The 20,230-nt window shown below is 38.7% G+C and overlaps 1 protein-coding gene across 2 annotated transcripts; it reads left to right on the top strand.

Annotated features, from left to right (window-relative positions):
- Positions 1 to 252: 252 nt before the first annotated feature.
- On the top strand, positions 253 to 19,996 carry LOC134171090 (protein-glutamine gamma-glutamyltransferase 5-like). 2 transcript variants are annotated; one of them, XM_062633072.1, is made up of 13 exons: positions 253 to 5,284; positions 7,679 to 7,858; positions 8,156 to 8,398; positions 9,341 to 9,459; positions 9,715 to 9,843; positions 10,081 to 10,258; positions 11,175 to 11,307; positions 12,262 to 12,365; positions 12,464 to 12,706; positions 14,136 to 14,462; positions 15,366 to 15,523; positions 15,696 to 15,829; positions 16,793 to 19,996. In XM_062633072.1, the coding sequence occupies exons 1-13, from the start codon at positions 5,122 to 5,124 to the stop codon at positions 18,480 to 18,482; spliced, it is 3,801 nt and encodes a 1,266-aa protein (XP_062489056.1). In that variant the 5' UTR covers positions 253 to 5,121; the 3' UTR covers positions 18,483 to 19,996. The 2 variants fall into 2 exon arrangements, with proteins under 2 accessions (XP_062489056.1, XP_062489057.1); XM_062633073.1 differs by lacking the exon at positions 253 to 5,284 and adding an exon at positions 5,441 to 6,115.
- The last annotated feature ends 234 nt before the right edge of the window (positions 19,997 to 20,230 follow it).

Raw genomic sequence — 20,230 nt, 5'->3', positions numbered from 1 at the left:
TCCTCATCACCTTTTTTAATATTAGGTTGTTCCCTAGTAAAAGTAAGGGCTCTTTACAGTGTAAATATCAGTCCTCAAGACTCTTACTTTTTTGCTGGGTTGGAGATTTATACCTTAGACTTCTGCCTCAAGATGTTGAGCTCCACTCTTATATAAAGACATTTTAAATGAATATGTGTGAATAGGCATTAGAGGAGAACATGTATTTCTTTTTTCTTTTTGTTTTTCCCCTCCCTTTAAACAACTAGCAGGCTTCATTGAAAGTTTAACCTTTAAATTAAAGAACAGTATAGGAGCCAACTTGCTAGACTCTTCTCCCAGAGAGCCCCAAACCTCTTGTGATCCAGCCCAGTAAATGTCCCTCCTTGTTTTATTCTTTCAACTCATACTACTCAGACTGAATCTTTTCCAATTAGCATTGCCTGTCCAGATAAAAATCTATGGTATCTACTCCATTGCTTGGGCAGTTAGACTGGTGGGTTATGCTCACAGGCCTGCTTGGTGATTTATAGGTTTCTCTGTGGGGGAAAGTTACTGCTCAGTGAGCTGAGGTTTGAATTTACAGTACTGCTAGTTTATTCCACTTCCGTTTTTAAATAAAGTTGAGAACAAGCTCATTTGAAAGTGAACTTACAGTACTTGAAGTAGGCTGCCTGGCAAATTACTCAGCTGTAAATTCTAGCCTCATTTTGTGAAAAATGGTTGTTGTTTGGGGTTTTTTGATAGACAAATTATTTTTTTCTTTTTATTGAAATTTATTAATTGTTATTTATGGAATGTTTATACTTTTATTCTATTAAATTAACCCAGTTACCATTGCTACTGTTATTAAGTTACATTAAAAAAAGAGACAATTAAAAAAAAATTACTATGGAAGTGCTATAGGGCAAAGGTGAAGTACGGAAGTAAGGCCTACAGTATGACTCAGGCTAGCATTTTACCTGGGTTCTGTTCTAAATATGATGACTATCTGCCTTAAGCATAAATGGCGTTACTTGCTCTTATGAGGTACACATCCTTTAATTGTCTGACTTTTCAGCATTCTGCATATACTGCAACATTATAGATGTGTGTCTTTCTCATCAGCGCTGAGATATTGGGGGAAAAAAAACATCTGATTAAATGGAACAAGAAAATGGCTTACACAGATGATAGAAACCCAGGAAAAGGCTGAGAGACAAGACAAGTAACTCAGTCAGAATGCAAAACAAGTCTTATGCACCAGGTTGGATAGGAGCTGCCTTGAAGGAGTTTTTGGTTTCTTTTATGAAGGCTGGTGGTTTTGTAGTGTCAGAAACCACCTATAGTTATTTAATGCTACTAATTTCCTTCAGCTTCTAGAAAGACAGAGCTTCTCATTTAGGATTTCATTTGAAGCATTTCTTTGTCCTAATTCATCTGTAAATAGGGTGTTGTAATAGTTGCTTATGCTGAACAGAGTAGCCGTCAGTGCTTTCAGGTTCTTTAATGAAAGGCACACTCATTGCAAATTGATTTATGAATTTTAAGAAACTTCTGGGTGTGCTCTGAAACAGAGTTCATGTTAGTCTGCCAGCCTATTGCCCTTGTTATATGAAGTTTCTAAATGTCAGATGTGTATTCCTAACAAACGTGCTCATTTTAGAGTTAGCCTATGACATCCATTTTTTCTTCACTATCTCCTTTTTAGACATGAATATTCCTTGTGAGGAATGGGAGTCTGCTCACACTCTTGTGAGGAGATAGCAATGCCATTTAATGACTTCAAATATCCCAGCTTTACAGGTAACTTTTTACTCCATCACCCATTACTATTGCTACAAAATTGCAGGCTTTTTTAGTAAGGGGAACTCTAGGTCCAGCAATCAAAGGAATACAATTATATGACCAAGTGCAAAAAGTGAACTTGGGCTGCCTATTGGCACATGCTCGAGTAGTCAGGTTTTTAAAGCACTGTAGTTACACAACTTTTCACTAGATGGCACTTTCACCAAGACACTTTGATTCACATATTTTCTCATTTGTTCCTTTACCCCTTGTTGAGCTTCATTTTGTGTTTTTTCTTGAAGGGATTCTTTGGATGCTTGATTACTGCGTCTTCTCTATTGGTCCCAAAAATATTAGTGATACTGCAGAACTGCATCAATGCTGTTCACAGATGTTCTGTGATTGTGATGTACTGTTCTTCAGTCCCTGCCATTTCCTACTGCTATAAGGGTAATTGAAAGCTATGAAAATTTCAGAACCTCAGCAAGCTCATCTTATGTCAGTCTATTGTATTGCAAGTAATATTTAAAAAAAAAAAACCAAACCAAAACAAAAAACAACAAACAAAACTGTTGTAATAAGTAAATGTAGTCTGTAATATGGTAAGTACCAATTACTCCAGGAATTAAAAAGTCCTCTCTAAACTATTATCAAGCAGATACTTCTGCAATAAGGGCCAAAGTCAAAGTCTTTAAAGAAGCTTAATAACCTAAATGGCTTAAATTCTGGAAGTGTCTAAACCCTCATAAACGTGCTATCCTGCAGAAATTTGAGGCCTGCATCAGGGGTATCAGCTTCTTTTTACATTTAGGGAATGCTGGATGTGTAAGATACTGTAGCAATGTGGAAAGGACAGCTTGGGTGAATGATGAGTGAAGTGTTAGGGAAAAAGGTTGAAGAAGGAGGGTAAAGCACCTCCAGCAGGGACCAAGGGACTATTAACCTTAGCTTGGCACACCTTGCTGTCAGGCAGGGTGGGGAACTGTTTCAACCCAGGAGGAGACTACAGGGAAGCAACCTCTGTTGGAGGTCAGCAATCTGGATGCATCAGTTGCTCAGTAATGCTCTAAGCTGAGAGGTAGAACCTTTCTTTGAACCATATTCTCCGTTTCCTGTTTGCACTCAAGTCTCTCATGCCTCCTTCTTTAGGGTGGGGGCCCTGCTGCATGGACTACTGGAGTCCGACTGATATGATGATGCAGGGCATGGAAGGCAAGAGAGGTAAGAACAGAGCGAATGCACCTAAGGAGTTAGTGTGCTGTGATTTTTCTGCTTTATTCAAGAGTCTTACTTCAGGCACTTGGGACTTGGGCTTGAATGAGGACCAACCAGTCTGATAGCTGTGAGCTGGCAACAGCAATTGTATGCCTTTGGAAACACTGAAAGGCAGGAACTTGGGTATATGGGAGGCTTTGCTTTGGGGCTGGGTATCTGTATGGTGATCCTGCAGAGACAGATAGGCACCAAAGCAGCTTCAAGGACCTAAGCAAGCATGCTTACTAAAGTTAGTGACTCATATCCATACAGAAAGTGTTCCACTCCTGAATCAGGCCTTTATTATTTTAAACTCTTAATTAAGTCTCTTTGAACCCACAGGTGCAGCTACTCACTGATGCTTATTTGTTTTCTTTTATTTGTCACAGGCTTTCATTTACCAAAATATTTCAGTCAGATTGAACTAGAAGTATTTCAGGGGATTTTAATCTATCCTTGGAAACTGTGAGCAATTTGGGTACTTTCCTGTGCTATTCTCTGGGTATTAGTATGGGCATACATTTGTAGGCAGGTCTTCAATGGGTGACTGGACCACTACCATTCTTATTTTACAGGTTGATTTAAGGTTCATTATGTGTTTATTGCTTCTAAGTTATTTCTTATGGAATAGTATTGGTTTTCTTTTTTTCAATGAGTTGAAATTTAGTAGTCAAATGATAAATATTAAGGAAAATAAAGTTTTCAGATATATGAGAAATTAATGAAATATTTAAGATTCACATATTTTTCATGTCTGCCTACTGACTAGCCACCAAATATTTACAAATTTCAGAAATGAACACATTAAATATTGTGTTCACTTTCTATGCATCACTCATACAAATATTTTAACCACTCTCTTCCAAACCCATTGCTGATGTGCTGATTTTTTTCTTTGCTCTAATTTCCGTGAAGTTATTTCACAATACCTGAGCTGTTAAGTTATGCCTACTAAGTTATTTCACTGTTAAGCTCTTTCATTTTATGATTTCTTAAAGCGCTGTTTAGAATCCAGGTAGTTATGCAAATAGCTGAACGTCAGTCATCATGTTCTTTCTATATCAATGAATGTTGGGATTTTTTAATTTATTTTTTGGGAGGTTGTTATTAGTTGTTTTATTTTTGTTGTTTGTTGTTGTTGATTTTTTTAATGTTATTTTCAGGGGAGGGAAGCGGTGGGTTTTAATCCAAAGTAGAATAAGTTTGAGGGATTCAAAGGATATCTCATGGAGTAAAACTTGGCATAGAGGCATAAGAAAGATAGGAGGTAGCATAGAAAATGTTCATTCTGGTTTTGTGAGAGGAAATTTCAGTCTTTCCTCTTTGCTGGCTAATGTACTTATCTGGGTGTGCAGAGAGAACATTTTTGTAGTTCTTTTATTAAATATGCCTGGAACCTAACTAAAATAATACATTTTTGTGCGTACTTAAATATTTTCTGTTCACAGAAATTATTGGAAAAATCTTGTGGTTTTCATGATTTCAGGAGAAGGGAGATGGAGTCAGCTAAGAAGCTACAAAATTGATTGTGTGCTAGAATATAAATATATACAAAATATAAATAAATTGTTATGTTTAGATTAAATTTTACTGTCAACTTCAAAAACATTTCATGCATGTCTTCTGTTTATTTTACAGTATACCTAGAAAAATTTATAGCTGTTTCATTTTACTCTGACCTCCCCTTGGAGGGAGTGCTATACAGACTTTCTGAAAGCTGGGATTCCTGCTTGTATTATAATACAAATGTCCACTGGTGATCATATTCAAGGAGTCTAAATCCACTTTAAGTCTGGCGTTCTTTATTGTTTTCATGTAGGTGACTGAAGATGTCTAGCCAGAAGGGAACAGTAGGCGCTGGGATTTATGGGAAAATTAAATTGTAAAAAATGGCTTGCACTGAAACATGTTTAGATTCATCCTGGTCTTAAAATATTTTTGAGACATGGTAAGTTGTGGGACATTGAAAGTACTATGTTATACGTGAGGTACGAAGATCTCTCCCTCCCTTCAGCCTCAGGACTCTCCCTAATAATGCTGGAAGTTAAAATGAATCATTTATGAGCATCAGTAGACACATGGGTGGTGCCTCTTTTTAAACTGGTATTTTGTTGATGCAATATGTGTGACAGCCTTTTAGTTCTGAATATAAATGTTACAGAGGGGAAATTAGGTTGGTTCACAGAGGAGATCAGCCAGACCTTGCAGTACATCTTGCTGAGGAGCAGGTATCTCCACCAGTACTGTTCTTCAGAAACTAGTACATGTAGAAGAAAAATGGAAGGTGAGTGTCTTGAAACTTTACTATCACTTGACTCAGTACTGAAAGTGGAAATACTTAGGTCAGGTGTAAGGGGAAAAAAAAAAGTGCGTTTTGGTGTGTGGAATCAAGTCTAGAAATTACTTCTATGGTTCTATGGTTTAGATTTTATTTGTGGACTTGGTGAGAAAGGAAAGAAAAACAGCTTTGGAAGAAATGCTTTTCTTTTGTAATGGAAAATGAGAGCTGTTTAAAAGAATTGGTGAAGCAACAACAAATTCTGAGACTTATAGCATGGAAAAGAATACATTTTATTTCCAGCATAAATGATAAAGTACTAGTTTTTGGTATTCTCATGCTAGAAGCTATTATTTCACAATGGATACCTGAAGTATTCTCTCTGGAATGAAGGTAAAATGTAAATTAATAGAGAAAATTCAGTGACTGGTATTGAGGGTAGGGTTTCTACCAGAGAGAGAAAGCCAGTAAAAGATAAGAAATTGATTAGCCTTTAGTATTTTCTCCAAGATGCCTTTGCTTAAGAAGGCAATTGGTACCGCCTTTGTGGTCCAATTGTGATAATTAACTGATAAGCAAACTGTGGGCTGACTTTAAAGAAATTCCCTTGGAAACATGTAATATATCAACTCCCTGACATTCTGGTTCAGCTGGATTAATGAGTGGATGAGGTGTAGTTGTCTTGGTTTGTAAATGCCTTCAGAGAATGGGTGAAGACTTGCCAGGTTCTTTCAGTGTTCTTGACCACAGGAATTCATCATGTGTGCTATAACCACTTCTAATCCTTTCTGTTGAACCAGAATGTTTTGTGTTACGGTTGAAAAAAATCTCATTAAGGTATGAGACTTTCAGTTCAGCTCTGTTACTCTTTCTTGTCAGCAGGTATGATGCATTCATGAGTAATAATGATGTAATGCATTGCTATATTTTTGGTTGTTGTTGATGGTGTGCATGTTTTTAACATGGGTAACGCCCAGAACTGCATTTATCTGCTGATCTTTTCTGAAGAGCTGAATGATCAATTCGTTTAAATGGTGAGATGAAAACTCTTTCAAGGAAAGAAACCAGAAAAAGCTGGGGGGGGGGGAAGTTTGTGGTTGTTTTTTATGGGGTTTTATTTGTTTTCTTGGTTGGTTTTCTTGTTGGTTGGTTTTGTTGTTAGTTGGTTTCTTTTCTCTTATACATCCTCCCCTCCCAGTTCAATTATGTTTTACTTCAGGACGTGATCCTGGGAAACACTTCTGGGTTGTCTTGGAAGTGTCCTGGTCCCATGGGCTTAGCTATGACTTTCTTTTTATGTGGATACACCCTTGTTTCTGGTTAGGAAAAAATAATTTCTACTAAATACCAACTTTATATTCAACTTAGTGCTAGTATAGTTAGAGAAGTTGAATTGCTTGATTTTTCTGTAGTCTTAGCAAGACCAAACTTAACCCTTTAGAATTGAAATAGTATACAAGACTTTGTAGTCCAGTAAGGCAAATTTCCAGAACTCCTGAGAATCTGTGGCTCCCATTATCTTCAATTAGAGCAAAGCACTTTTGAAAGTAAAACGTTGGATTCAAATAGGTAAAAATCAGTGTCGCCACCCATCCTTCTGGCACCAAGGTCATAATTACCCTTATGAAATGACTGATACCCAGGCAGGATGCCCAAGGGCAGTCAGCTAAAATTTTTGTTAAGCTAATCATAGCACTTGGGATAGATTGTCAACATTTTTTTATTTTTTTTTAGTATTTCTGTCTCCATTAAGTTCCTCAAAGATGTCTGCAAAACTTTTATGACTTAAGGACATGCAGATTGAGACATTTCATGCATATTTAACAGTACTTACAATTTGGGGGGGAGATATTTATTTGTTTCTATTTTTTAATAACTCATTTAAGCTTTCAAACACCTATTTTTTAATAAAATCTTTTATTCAATTTACTTTATTATTTTATTACTTGTATAAAAAACTCAACTGATAGTATGCGCAAAACGTCTGCTGTCTAATTGTGGTTGAAAAGTAACTGTAGACAGTGTGCTTTAATGTGGAAAGAACATTACAGTGCAAAATCAATTTTTCAAGTAGAGATACTATCATCCCTCAGCATCAGGTATTTATTAAGCAAGAAGGTACTAGATAAAAGATGTGAAACTTGTGGCACAGCTTTATAAAGCATTATAACAAGTTTCCACCTGCAAGCTAGGGAAGTGGTGAACTTGTAAGGATAATTTTATGGATGTATGTGTCAATCTCAGTGTTGCTGAATTTTGAACAAACTCCCGAATTATTTTTTTTAAACAGTTATCTCTGTCTTTCATCTTTACCTGCTCTTTCATGTAGTCTTGACCTCAGCCAATGATGGGAACTCAACTATCTGTTTTTTCCTTTGTGTTCCTTTCTCCATCCTGCAGTCATCGAGCTGGGAGAAGTTGACCTGAACTGTCCTTCAAACTGCCAAATTCATAATACACAATTCTTTGGAACTGACAGACAGATAATAAGGAGAGGGCAAGCCTTCAACTTTTATGCTCGCTTTCAAAACCGGGAATGGGATGACTCTGTGGACAAGGCCATTTTCACTGTGGAGACAGGTAGTTACACCCAAACTTCACTTAGTCTTTCCCAGTCCTTTTCTGTTATGTAATATTCTCAGTAGTCTTCAGTGACAAATAGTATCTGCTCACACATCTTCTCTGCAAAGCGACTACCTTCCCCTAGCTCAGGCAATTCTGCTAACTTTTAAAGTTTTCTCACTCTGCTGCAGAGGTGACAAATAAAAAAGAAATCCACCCTTTGCTTTGCATTGCAAATGATGCCTAAACAAATTACTTGCTTTTTACATGTGCTTTGTTTAGTCTGATGAAAGTTGTATTTATTTTCCTGAAAAGGCCTCAGACCCTGCGAATCAAATGAGACAAAATGTAGCTTTCCAATGGGCAGATGCCTAGATCAAACCTGCTGGAGTTCTTCCTACAAAGTTTATCAGCCAAAATGCATCAATATCAGCGTGTTTCCTCCTTCCAACGCCTGCATTGGCCGTTATATTCTCAATATGCAAATCACATCTTGTGGTCATACATATCAGCGATGTCTTGGAGATTTTTATGTCCTTTTTAACCCTTGGTGTGCAGGTAAGAAGTCTAGTGATGATCAGATTATTTTAAGAAAAATTCTAGTGATGAGTAAAAATGTGGAACATTTTGTATTACTTAGCTCATAAGTAAGGGATGAAGTCACAGAAATAGGGAGGGATTTTTTTTTGTTTTCTTGTTTGTTTTTTGGTGGTGGTTTTTATTTTTTCTCTCAGGGTTCAAGACTGTCTCAAGCCCCCTCCCCCCCCTTTTACAGTGGCTTGACAGGGCAAGAAGCAATTAGCACAAACACTTTTTTAAGGTGAGGGTGACTGAGCACTGGCACAGGTTGCCCAGAGAGGTTGTGGAGTCTCCAACCTTGGAGATGCTCTACAGCCACATGGATGTGATCTTGGGTAACCAGCACAGCGTGAACCTGCTTGAGGAGGGAGCTAGACCAGATGACCTCCAGAAGTCTCTTCCCACCTCAAACATACTGTAATTCTGTGAATTCTGTGGTATCATTATAGAATCATAGAATAGTTAGGGTTGGAAAGGACCTTAAGATCTTCTAGTCCCAATATAGTATACAAATACAAAATAAATTCCGTAGATCTGTTTCTGATAGCAAGCAGATCTGGAGTCTGTAGGACCTTGCCAAAATCATTACATATTTCCATTGTCTGTGCTTTTGATTTGATAAAAATCAGATACTGAACTCTGAGTGCCCAGTGATTGACTTCTAGAGTGGCTTAGTGTGAAGATAAATTGCAAGTTCTGTAATTCAGCATACTATAGCAAGGAGAGACTTAATAAAGGTAATACCTAGCTGTAAATAGAACTGAATTGTCTCTGAATGTTTAAAGAGCCTGCACCCTTGAACATGTTTAAAAATATAAATCAAAAATAGGTAGGAAAAGAAAGAGGGATGCAGTCAAGTAGAAGATACAGAAGTGCTAGAAATGTACATTTGCCTGACTGATAGCTCTATATCTTTTCCAGATGACCCTGTATATATGGACAATCAGGCCCATAGAGAAGAGTATGTTCTGAATGAGCATGGCATACTGTATGAAGGAGTTCACAAGCATATTACCTCTCGACCATGGCACTTTGGACAGGTATGTTTTAAAGGCTTCTTCAGAAGCAGATGTCATCCATATATGGATAAGTGAAGTGTTATCCATACCTTTTAAGAAATGCACGGTTATATTATGGGGCATGAAAAGTTCTAAGGACCAGTCCAGATTATGCATGAACAAAACAAAACGTCTGAGAATTTCACTGTAGACCAAGCAACTGGAAAGAATTTTTCTGTAGTAAAATTAAGGAAACTGCAGAACCATTGATGCCTGTTTTAACTTCTCTTTTATCAGTTTGAAGATGGAATTCTGGATATCTGCTTGAAGATCCTAGACATTGGTGCAAGTTATCATCATGGCTCTGATCGTGACCGCTGTTGGCGCAATGACCCTGTGCACGTCAGCATGGTGGTAAATCACATGGTAAGACCTCTAGTGGTGTGTGACCTCTGAATAGGTCAGAACACACTCCATTATATTATAGAAGGACGCGTTGAACTGTAATCTAACATAGTATGAATAACACGGGAAATCGTTTCTGTGCTCAGATTCACAGAAAAAGCTAACTTGTGACACTAATATCTAATGATTTTATGATATGCTTAGGATTAAAGACATGGTCAGCTATTTGAGAAGGTGATTTTTATTTTCTCTTTCTAGATAAGCAGCCATATTACTAGCAGTATAATGAAGATTCCAGAAAACAATGATTACCTGAAGGGAACAAAACCATTTTCCTGGAATGGAAGTGTCCCTATTCTTCAGCAGTGGTACAATGGCAGATGCAGGCCAGTCAGATATGGGTACTGTGGGTCTCTTGCTTCAGTAATGTGCACAGGTATGATATTTCAGTCTACCCTTACCCAGCTATCCAAAAAGGAAAAGAGAAAACCAGGATCAGAAATCTCTGAGCCTAAAAACTAGTGGGAGGATATTAAGCATTTTACTAAAAAAAAAAAAAAAAAGTATTTTTCTCTTGCTATAATATGGTATGGCTCCTAACATAGTGTTTGTTATCAACCTGTTGCTTTCCTATATAGCATGAAGATCAAGAAGAAAAGCAGTACTGTCTTTTCTGTGACCTTTATACCATGCAGCTATCAAATCTACAACTTTATTATAAACACAGAGCAATTGCAGCATTGTGGAGCCAAAATATCCTTTGGGTGAAGTTTGAAGGCTGAGAAAAATACTGAGATATGAACAGGAAAACCTGTAGCCGTGTCCCCTCCAAAACATGAAAGCAGCAGGCTACTATGTTATTTTACTGCAAAGAATAAGATAATAGCAAACTATACGGACAAAAAAAAAATTAAGTTTGAACTTTTTACCATTTATTTACTGAACCTGCTTCTACACATGAAATTGAATTGAATTGATATTGAATTGCAATTGAATTGATACTGCAAAGATGAATCTATGTGTACTACACTGTTTCAAACAAAATGACTGTGCTTTATTAATGCCGGATCAGGTTCATTATTCTGGTTTGGGGATTTGGGGGTTTTTCTAGTATAAGCTGGAAGAATACCAAGCCATTTCTTCCTGCTAGGCTCTTTTCGGACTACTTTCAACCCCATAAAAGAAGTTTTGAAGACAGAATCAGGGCATCCCAAATATTGCTTTCTATCCATTGTATTTATGTAATTGCAAAGTAGAATATTGGAGACTTATTTATAAAACAAGTGAAGGATTTGCTTGATTAAATACCATTTGTAATGACTCATTAATATTTTTTTTTTTTTTCCCTACAGTGATGCGCTGTTTGGGAGTTCCAAGCCGTGTTGTTACAAGCTTCTGTTTTCCAAGCTCAAATGAAAATCCACTTGGTATCAATGAGATTTTTGACTGTACTGGAAAAAACCTATGTGGTAAAGACAAGCTATGGTAAATAAGAAATACACAAGTTGTTTTGTTATTGATTTTGGTTTTGGTTCGTTTTTTGATTAAATGATAGAAAGACTAATGTAAATCTAGCAGATCAGCATGTATCTTTCTTTGTCATGACAAAGCAGTTTACTTTCCTAAAAATACATTTCCAAACATGTAGTTACTGAACAGGCAGTCTGTTCAATCTACATTTTCAGAAAAGGAAAAGAAAACCACTTGTGAGAAGTTATGCTACCTGCTTACCCTTCTATGTTAAAAGAATAAGGCCATCTTGTTTGATAATTATGTTGTCTTCCTGAGATTTTTTTTATCATAGATAGCTTTATTCTTGTAAACCTTTCAATTCATTTTCATACAACTATGACATTATCAGTTATCACAGCAGTATTTCATGTTGTCACCCTTGGCCTGTGTGTTCATAGTTTCACTGCACCAGAATTTTGGTTTTGTCTCATCTGTGAGAGCTATTAATGAATTTTCTGCCCTTTCATTTCAAAAATGCCTTTTCCTTCAAAAAAGGATCAAACTGAAATATAAGGGAAGGAATATCTTATTTTAGCACAAATTACTAAAGAGTTTATTCTTTATTCTTTGTTAAGCCATTAAAAAGAAGACTAAAACAGTATGTGATTTTCCTGTGAAGAACCAGGAGGAAGATATTAGGAAAATAAACTACTTAAAAGAAAGAACTGTGCTGACACATTATCAACTGAACAAAAAGAGGGCTGTAATAAGAATGTTTTGCAATCAGGTCTGCAGGACAGATTCCCAGTCTGAGTGATATAAAGTAAACCTAACAACTCCTGTCCCCAAACATCATTAAAAGTTTTAAGACATAGAGAGTCTTCAGTTGATTAAAATGTTATCTCTGACATGGTTTTCCTCCATTGTAAAGCATTGAACTTGGTGATCCAAGAGATGTCTTTAATCCTATATACCTGCATCCTACAGGCGATATCACTGCTGGAATGAGTCTTGGATGGCTCGCAGAGACCTAAAACAATGCTGTGGTGATTGGCAGTGTTTGGATCCAACACCTTTGGAAACAGGCAGAGGTAACTGTTTACTATAACTGTCATTGTTTTCTTCTTATATTGTTGAGTTTTCCTACTACTCAGGTTACAACCTACTATAATGTTGCTATCTGGCTTAGGTACAGCTTGTAGCGGTCCTACCTGGGTTCGAAGTGTCAGAGAAGGGGAACTGGACTTGGACTATGATGGTCATCATCTGTTTTCTCGAGTAAATTCAAACTATGCTGGCTGGCTTTCCCAAAACAATGCCAAAAGAGCGAAGTTTTTCTGCGATCCTTGGCCATGTGGACAACGTCTAATCACCAAGCATGTTGGCAGTGAGCAATTTGAAGATATCACTGGGGCTTACAAGTATGAACTAGGTATGATGAAAAGCCATTAAATAAGTTAGAGGAAATTTTCAGTGCTAATCATATAAAATTATTAGTGTAATCTGTCCTTTGTTAAAATTAATAGAACAATCTGAAGTTGTATATTTTTGAGAAAAAGGAAGATGCATTTCTGTTCAAAGACCTTCATCCTTAAACTTCTAAACACATTTAGATGATTAAAATGAAACAGATAGTAATTGCATTAATATAGGATGGGATATTTCAGTTGGAAGGGACCTAGAGTTATCCTCTAGCGTAACTTGCCGGTAGCACCCTTCTGCCTCAAAGATGTATTTAACTGAAAGTTACAGCATATTATTAAGGGCATTGTTCAAATACCACATTCTAAGGCATTGACAGGCTTGGGATATCAAACACCTCTCTTGGAAGCCTGTTCCAGTGGTTGACCACCCTCTTGGTAAAGAAATGCTTCTTCATGTCAAGTCTGAATATTGCCTGACGCAGCTTTGACCCATTCCCCCACATCCTGTCAGTAGGTCCCAGGGAGAAATGCTCAGCACCTCTCTCCACTTCTCCTCCTTGGGAAGTTGTAGAGAGCAATGAGGTTGCCCCTCAGACTCCTTTTCCCCAAATTAGGCAAGCCCAGAATCCTTAGCAGCTCCTCACATGCCATGCCTTCCAGCCATTTTAATCCCACTATTTGTATGTACATGTTTTGGTGTCACCTGTACAGTGGTTTAAAATATTAGCAAACTTTAGATAATCTAAAAAAAAAACAACCCTAGATTCTTTTAAACCCAGGATTAACTTCTTTCTTGTTACTTCGTGTACCAGATCTGTCAGAAAATATGCCTGCTTATTGAATTCATGTTTTATTAGGATATTCTGCTGTTCTTACTTTGGACTACTAATTACTGGTTTTCATCTTCCAGTAGCAAGGAGGAGTTCAACCAGCAAAATTGCATAAAGGAATAATGAGTGGATCATAGTTGATTGTAAAATTACAATTTTTTTTGTAAATACTTTACATGTAAATTTTTGCAAAATACCATGGTTTTCCTTTCTTTTTCTTTTTTTTTTTTTTAACAGAAACAAAAGAGAAAATAATAGCTTCTTTGTTTGAATGGTGTATTTTGGCTTTGAGAGACATGGTAACATTTCATATTCACCCTAACCCTGTTATATTTTGATTTTTGCACTAATTATACACTTTGAGATTTAAATGACCATTTTTAAATTTCACTAATAAAAGTAATTTTTTTTTAAAATATTTTTGATATATTTATTTTCTTCTATGCATTCAGACGACCATACCTTGCGTTTCATTATCTAGTGGATTTGTTCTACACCAAGCCACTACACTAGGTTTCAGGAAATTTAATTATCTATCTTTATTATGTGGGTAGATGTGTCTTCTTTTGCCTCCAGTGGATTCCTTATCACGTATCTTCTTCAACAGGTTCTGTGAAAAACAAAGAAGCCTATTACCGGGCTTACAGAAGAATTTATCCAGGGTACTGCAATGCTTCCAACTGTCATATTGATAGAGAGTTATCATCTCTGAAAAACCCATTTTTGAGTGACTCTGGTATTAACATGAGGTTAAAGATGGCTAATTGCCCAATGTACGGTGAAGATGTCCAACTGCACTGGCTGCTAGAAAATTTGCGTAATGAAAACAAAACCCTGAAGTTTAATTTGTGTGCACAAATAATAACCTATAGTGGCTGCCCATTGGATCAGTTTTGGAAAGACAGTGTGACTATCCCATTGGGTCCAAGGGAAGGTAAGAAGGTGAATTTGTCTAACACCTCTTTGTCTACTGTTCTTTTCAGGAGATGGTTTGGTTTTAGGACTAGTGGAGATTTCCTAATAGAGGTGGGAACTGAAATGAATACAATGTTACATATTGACAGCTGAATTCACTTTAGGGTGATGACGCAAAAATCAACACAGTGTCAATACTGCATGTATTGTGACAGGTAAATTGTAGTCTTTAATTTCCCCAAGACTTAGAGGTTCTTAGGATCATTTAAAATCTCATTTCCACTCAAAGTTCTGGTTTCTATAGGAAGACAAAGCTGAAGCTATTTATCAGAAAAGCATTTTTTTTCCCTTTGTCCAGAAGATATTAACTAGTGTAAAACACTTGTTTTGAGCACTAAAATAATAATTTCTAGATATACTGTATACTGGGAAGTGCAAGGGTATATCAGAACATGAACACTTGTTTACAGGGTTAATATCTTTTTCTGGAAGAAAAATGTTGCCTTTAAATAAAACACATCACTCTAAGATTAAATTTCATACCTGATATTAACATTCTGTTTTATCACCCTTTAATTTTCCTGCTTTTTAAATTATTGCTTTAAGAATTACACTGGAATTAAATTTTGCAAACTTTGTGTAATAATAATAATAATGATGATAATAATAATGGTGATGATGATAATGCTTATAATAAATCAACTCGTAAATGCACTGATATTAACTGAAAACTATGAATGTGGTTGTTGCAAGTAACAGTGTATCTAACTAGGTAAACTAGGAAAAATCATGTCTGTTTTTAAAAATGCTGTGATAAATTAATATTTTAGCCATTGTAAATGCCAGTTAAACTTTAGGAGAAAGGAAAGTGGAAATATTAGCCAAAAATCAGAAAAAATAATTAAAATATTTTTATTTACAGTGAAAACAATTCCAGTGTGCATATCATATAATCAGTATGGACCTTATCTCTGTGATCACAACATTATTAAAGTAGTTGCTGTCTCAGACCCAGAGTGTGGAGAAGTTCTGATGGTGAGCAGGGATATCGTGATCAACAGACCACCTGTTATTGTGAAGGTAAAGAATTTTAATTATGGGATTGGTGATCTAAGGAACAGAGGGACTCTTACTGGCCAATTTCTAGGTCTTCCTTTTTTTTTTTTTCCTTTCTTTTCTTGGTAAGATCAGTGTGAATTTAAATGTGTAACATTTGACTCTAGAGTGATGTGCTTGTTTATTTTCTGACTAGCTTCTGAACCAGCCAAGGCTGAAAGTACCATGTACTGCAGAGATCTCCTTCTGCAATCCTCTCCAGGAAGATATGAAGAACTGTGTAATGACGTTAGAAGGCTGTGGTTTATTCAAAGAGCCAATGACCATTGAGTAAGACCATTGATTATTTAAATGGCAAAAATATTGGGAGTTGACTAAGGTGTGCTAGATCAGAGCAAGTTTTGAGGAAGACTAGTATTTTTGGTGTTTAGGACCTGAACAGGATGTTTTGGCTCTTTTTGCTTTGAGACTCCATTAAAAGCCTTAGTCCTCTTGAAACTGATGGATCATTTAGAGCTGGCAAGATATGCTGCTGCTTCGTTTTTTCTCAGGTTTTGCATAAACTGTGTGTTTGAAATTTCTCTCTGAAAGGAAACACACAGTTTTCTTCACAAGAAATTCTAGTTGCGTTCTCCATCCCTTATAATCTTATTGAGTTTGTAAGAGAATTTCTCTAATTATTCATGAACTCGCATCACACACACATGATCAATTAGAAAACATCAGTGAGAAACAGCAATATATGCATTCTGTTCTCATAATGTTAATCACCGAAAATGGAGATATCCAGGATGCTATAACATCCTAGGAAAAATAGTTGTTCATTAATATGCATTGATATTCTTCATGACAAGGAGAACTGACAAAAGTATGACTAGTTTTGAGGGGAAGCAATTAGGAATTGTTCTTGCTGAATAATAATGAACTCAATTGCACAAAGCTATCTGATCCAAATTAAGCTACTAGAAATGGAAAGCGGGAAGTACATTTTTGAAGCAGAAGGGTGCTACATTTTTGCAGAATTCAAGGCAGTATCATGAATAAGCTTTCAGTTCCAATTGCAGAACCAACTATGGGAGTTTTCCAGATCTTCTCTTGGGACAGAAGTTGTTCCCATCCTTTTCATATAGTGGGTTTGGTTATTTTTGGAGGAAGTCAAGAAAGACAAAGTTGTTATAACAGCATGTCTGAAAACATGTTGTAGCAAATCAAGCCTAATTACATGCTCTTCTATTGTAGCTCTTCATGTCTCTGAGCTGGCCAGGGTCCTAATTCTTTTCCTTATCTCAACAGTTTGGGAACACTGGCATCTAACCAGCAGGCACGGACCATTGTGGAGTTCACGCCTTACAGGCTTGGCAGCCACCGGCTCCTGGCTAATCTTGGATGCCACAAGTTTGCCTACTGCAAGGGATGCGCCAAGGCTGAAGTGTGTTGCCTCACAGGCCAGAATGGTACCCTGCCTGCTGCTCAGAACGGTGCCCTGCCTGTCAGCCAGAATGGGTCACACCCCGTGTGTGAGAATGGCTCCGTCCACATGAATGGCTCTGGGCCTGTCCCAGTGGCAGACCCTGCATTCAACTCCATGTGTGAATATGTATGTATCCCAGTGTGCAACCCAAATTGCAGTGCAGGGGGCCAGCCTGTGTATGACTTTGTGTACCTCCCTGCGGGCCATCCGTTATGCAGCTCCATCTGCAACCAAGGCTTCAATCCAAACGTCAGTTCTGGTTTTGATGTGGGAGGTGATCCTGGCTTCCGTGTTGTATGTGAGACTGTGCCTTCTGCTACATGTACCCCGATGCCTCCATCCATGTATGGCTCTATGCCTGCCCCAGCCTCCAACCCTGTGTGCCCCCCTATGCCTCAAGTGGTGTTTGAGACAGGTACTGCTCCTGTGCACCAGCCTGGAGGCAGTGGGGGACCGGTGTCCTATTCAGTTGCTGTCCCCTCAGATAATGCAGTGAGTGCCCTGCTAACTCACTTCATGGCTGGCTCTGGCCCCACAGTGGCAACCCAGGCAGTCCCTACCCATATATCTGCTCCACCATCCCATCCGATGTACTCTCCAGTAGCTCACACTGCCACCATGCCACCAACAGCGGGTGCCTCCGTCTCACATGTTGTCTGTGGCTCTGCACCCTCTCCCACAGCCCAACCTCCATGTGGCCCAATATCCACCCTGACCTCCCAACCCCTGAGCACCCCAGTAGGTCATGGCGTGTGCTCCCCAGCCTCCTGCTCAGTGGCTTCCCCTGTGCCCCACTCTGCTGCCCGTAGCGCCACCCCAGCAGGGCTGCAGATGGGGAGTGCCCCCGCAGCACGCACGCTGTGCTCCCCAGCCCCACGCCCTGTGGGACCCCCAGCAGCCCACTCGGTGTACTCTCCATCCCCACGCCCAGTGGGGGCCCCTGCAGCCCACTCGCTGTGCTCAGCCACCTCTGTGTCTCTGGGGGCCGCGGGCGCCCGCACCACTGGCTCACCCCTCACTCACCCTGAGGACTCACCCAGAGCCTGCTCCCCAGCCCCAGACCCCCTGGCAGCTGCCTCAGCCCGCTCCCTCTATGCACCCACCTCTTACTCGGTCTCCCGGGCCGTGGGCACCCTGGGGTCTCGCTCAGTATGCAGCCCTCAGTGGGGCCCCTCCTGTGACACCACCACTCGCTTGGGCTCCAACCTCACATGGGCTCCCGCCTCCCGCTCAGCATGGAGCGCTGTGGGACGCTCGGGCTACTCCCCCTTGTCCCGCACTGCCTACAGCACGCTCACGCGCCCTTTGTACAGCTCCTTGTCCCGCTCCTACAACACCTTGTCCCGCTCTGCCTACACCACTCTTCCCCACTCCACCTCTCCCTCTGCCTATGCCACCCTGCCTCGTTCTGGGTCCTGCCCCCCTAGCAGCACCTTACCCCAAGTAGGGTCCCGCACACCCTGGAGCCCCAGGAGGAGCACTTATAACTACTTCAAACGCAAATACCTGTAATGGAGAGTAACCTGGAGAAAAGCCAAAGCCAGTGAATTAAAGGCAGGGTTCAGACGCTTTGAAAGAGTTTAAAAATAAGGTGATGGAGCATGGCATGTGTAGTCCTGGGTATTTATCCACATATTTGAGATGTGCCAAGAAAGGAAGCTGCTAGCTGACTTCTGAGGAATGAATTTGATGTAATGCTCGTAAGTCTTGAGATACAGTATGGTGGAAGTGACAAACTGAACATGTTCTCCATGGAGCTGTTGTGACAATAGTTGCACAGTGCAGGTAAATGGATTTACTTGCTTGGTTAAGCTGTTTTATAAAGGATGTGCTTTGACTCTCTCTTCTCTTGATTTTTTTGCGATGGTTACTTCTCAGATCTCCTTGGGCTACAGCACTTGTTGCAAATCTCTCCCCTTGTGTGAAATGTGCTGTCCTTGGGATACTGCAAAGAGGTGGCAGCAGACTTGCCTTACATGTTACCTAATATATTGGGTCCCCGAGTCCCAGTATTGCTGTGGCTTGGGTCAGTTCTGCACACACTCAAATTTCCTTATGGGGCAGTGAAAACTGAGGAGGTCATGGAGTAATTAAATTGTTAAAAATCAACAGAAGAGTTTTTTTTTAAAAAAAAGCAGCTGTAATAAATGTAGTATTACTACTCTTGATGTATTACAGTTCCATTATCAGGAACCCAAAGGTCAGATTAGAAAGGCTGCAAAACTCAGTGAACGATTAATACAAATTTACTGGCTTACACAGTTGAATACTTCTCAAATCGCATATTCCAAAAAATTCTTCATGTGTATTGCATGCATTTAGGTTTGTGGGAGAAGGTCTGATTCCAAGGCTGTGCTTTTTTGATTCAATATAGCTAGTAAACTTCTATCACCAGACCTGAACTAGAGAAGGAAGTATGATGTTATCCTTTCTTTCCAACACCCAGCCCTCCCAACTAAAAGGTTAAGAAGGTGAATGAAAATGTATTGTGTCTCCTTTTGATAATTGGTACCATTTCAGTGCTAACCCTCTCCCAGTGTTTTAAGAATTGAAATCATATATTGTCATAATGGAGCTGTCCCCTAATTTTGGATTTGCTCAGAAGAATTTTAGATTTACTGACAACACTTCCCATCCCTCCATTGTTTTCCTCTAGTGCTCTTCTACTGTTGGTAACAAGTGTTAGTGGGGTTTTGTGTTAAGATAATTTTGCTGGTGCTGCAGAATTTTCAGTTGTGTAGTGATAGTATTTCAGTAGTATCACTTTAGTTCACACCCCTATGCTCTGTGATGAGATTGAGTAACCTTCCAGGGGTTTGGGAAAGATGTGGTGTCAGATGGTAACTATGAATATGCCAGCACTATTAACTACATAGTAATTCTGAGTATGGTAGAAGAAATATTTGCCTGGATACTGTAGTGAAATGGTCATGACTTGTTTTTTTATGCAGTTTCAATAGTCTCTGCTAGGTATTTGCTGAGAATTCCTTTTCCTGACTGACAATAAAAATAGAAACTTAAAATCACCTGTAATTCTGTTGCTTTGGGGTTTTGGGGGTGGGAGGGCAATATCTTTGCAAAAGTGGGGAAGGAGTCTCTCCAGATGCACTGAAATGTGAAATCTTCCTTCTACTCCATTTATAGAATCATATTTTAATTTCTTTTATATTTCCTCTTCCTTTCCCTAAAATCTGAAACCAAGGCTTCAAAATAAGATCTGAAGTTGGGGGAAATCTATAGATTTCCTACTATAACTAAAA

The sequence above is a fragment of the Pezoporus occidentalis genome, unplaced genomic scaffold, assembly GCF_034315485.1.
Source record: "Pezoporus occidentalis ecotype Australia unplaced genomic scaffold, CSIRO_AGI_Poc_V1 ctg4, whole genome shotgun sequence".
Taxonomy (NCBI): Eukaryota; Metazoa; Chordata; class Aves; order Psittaciformes; family Psittacidae; genus Pezoporus; species Pezoporus occidentalis.
The sequence above is the reverse complement of the archived record's forward strand: the minus strand, read 5'-3'. Positions and strand labels throughout refer to the sequence as shown.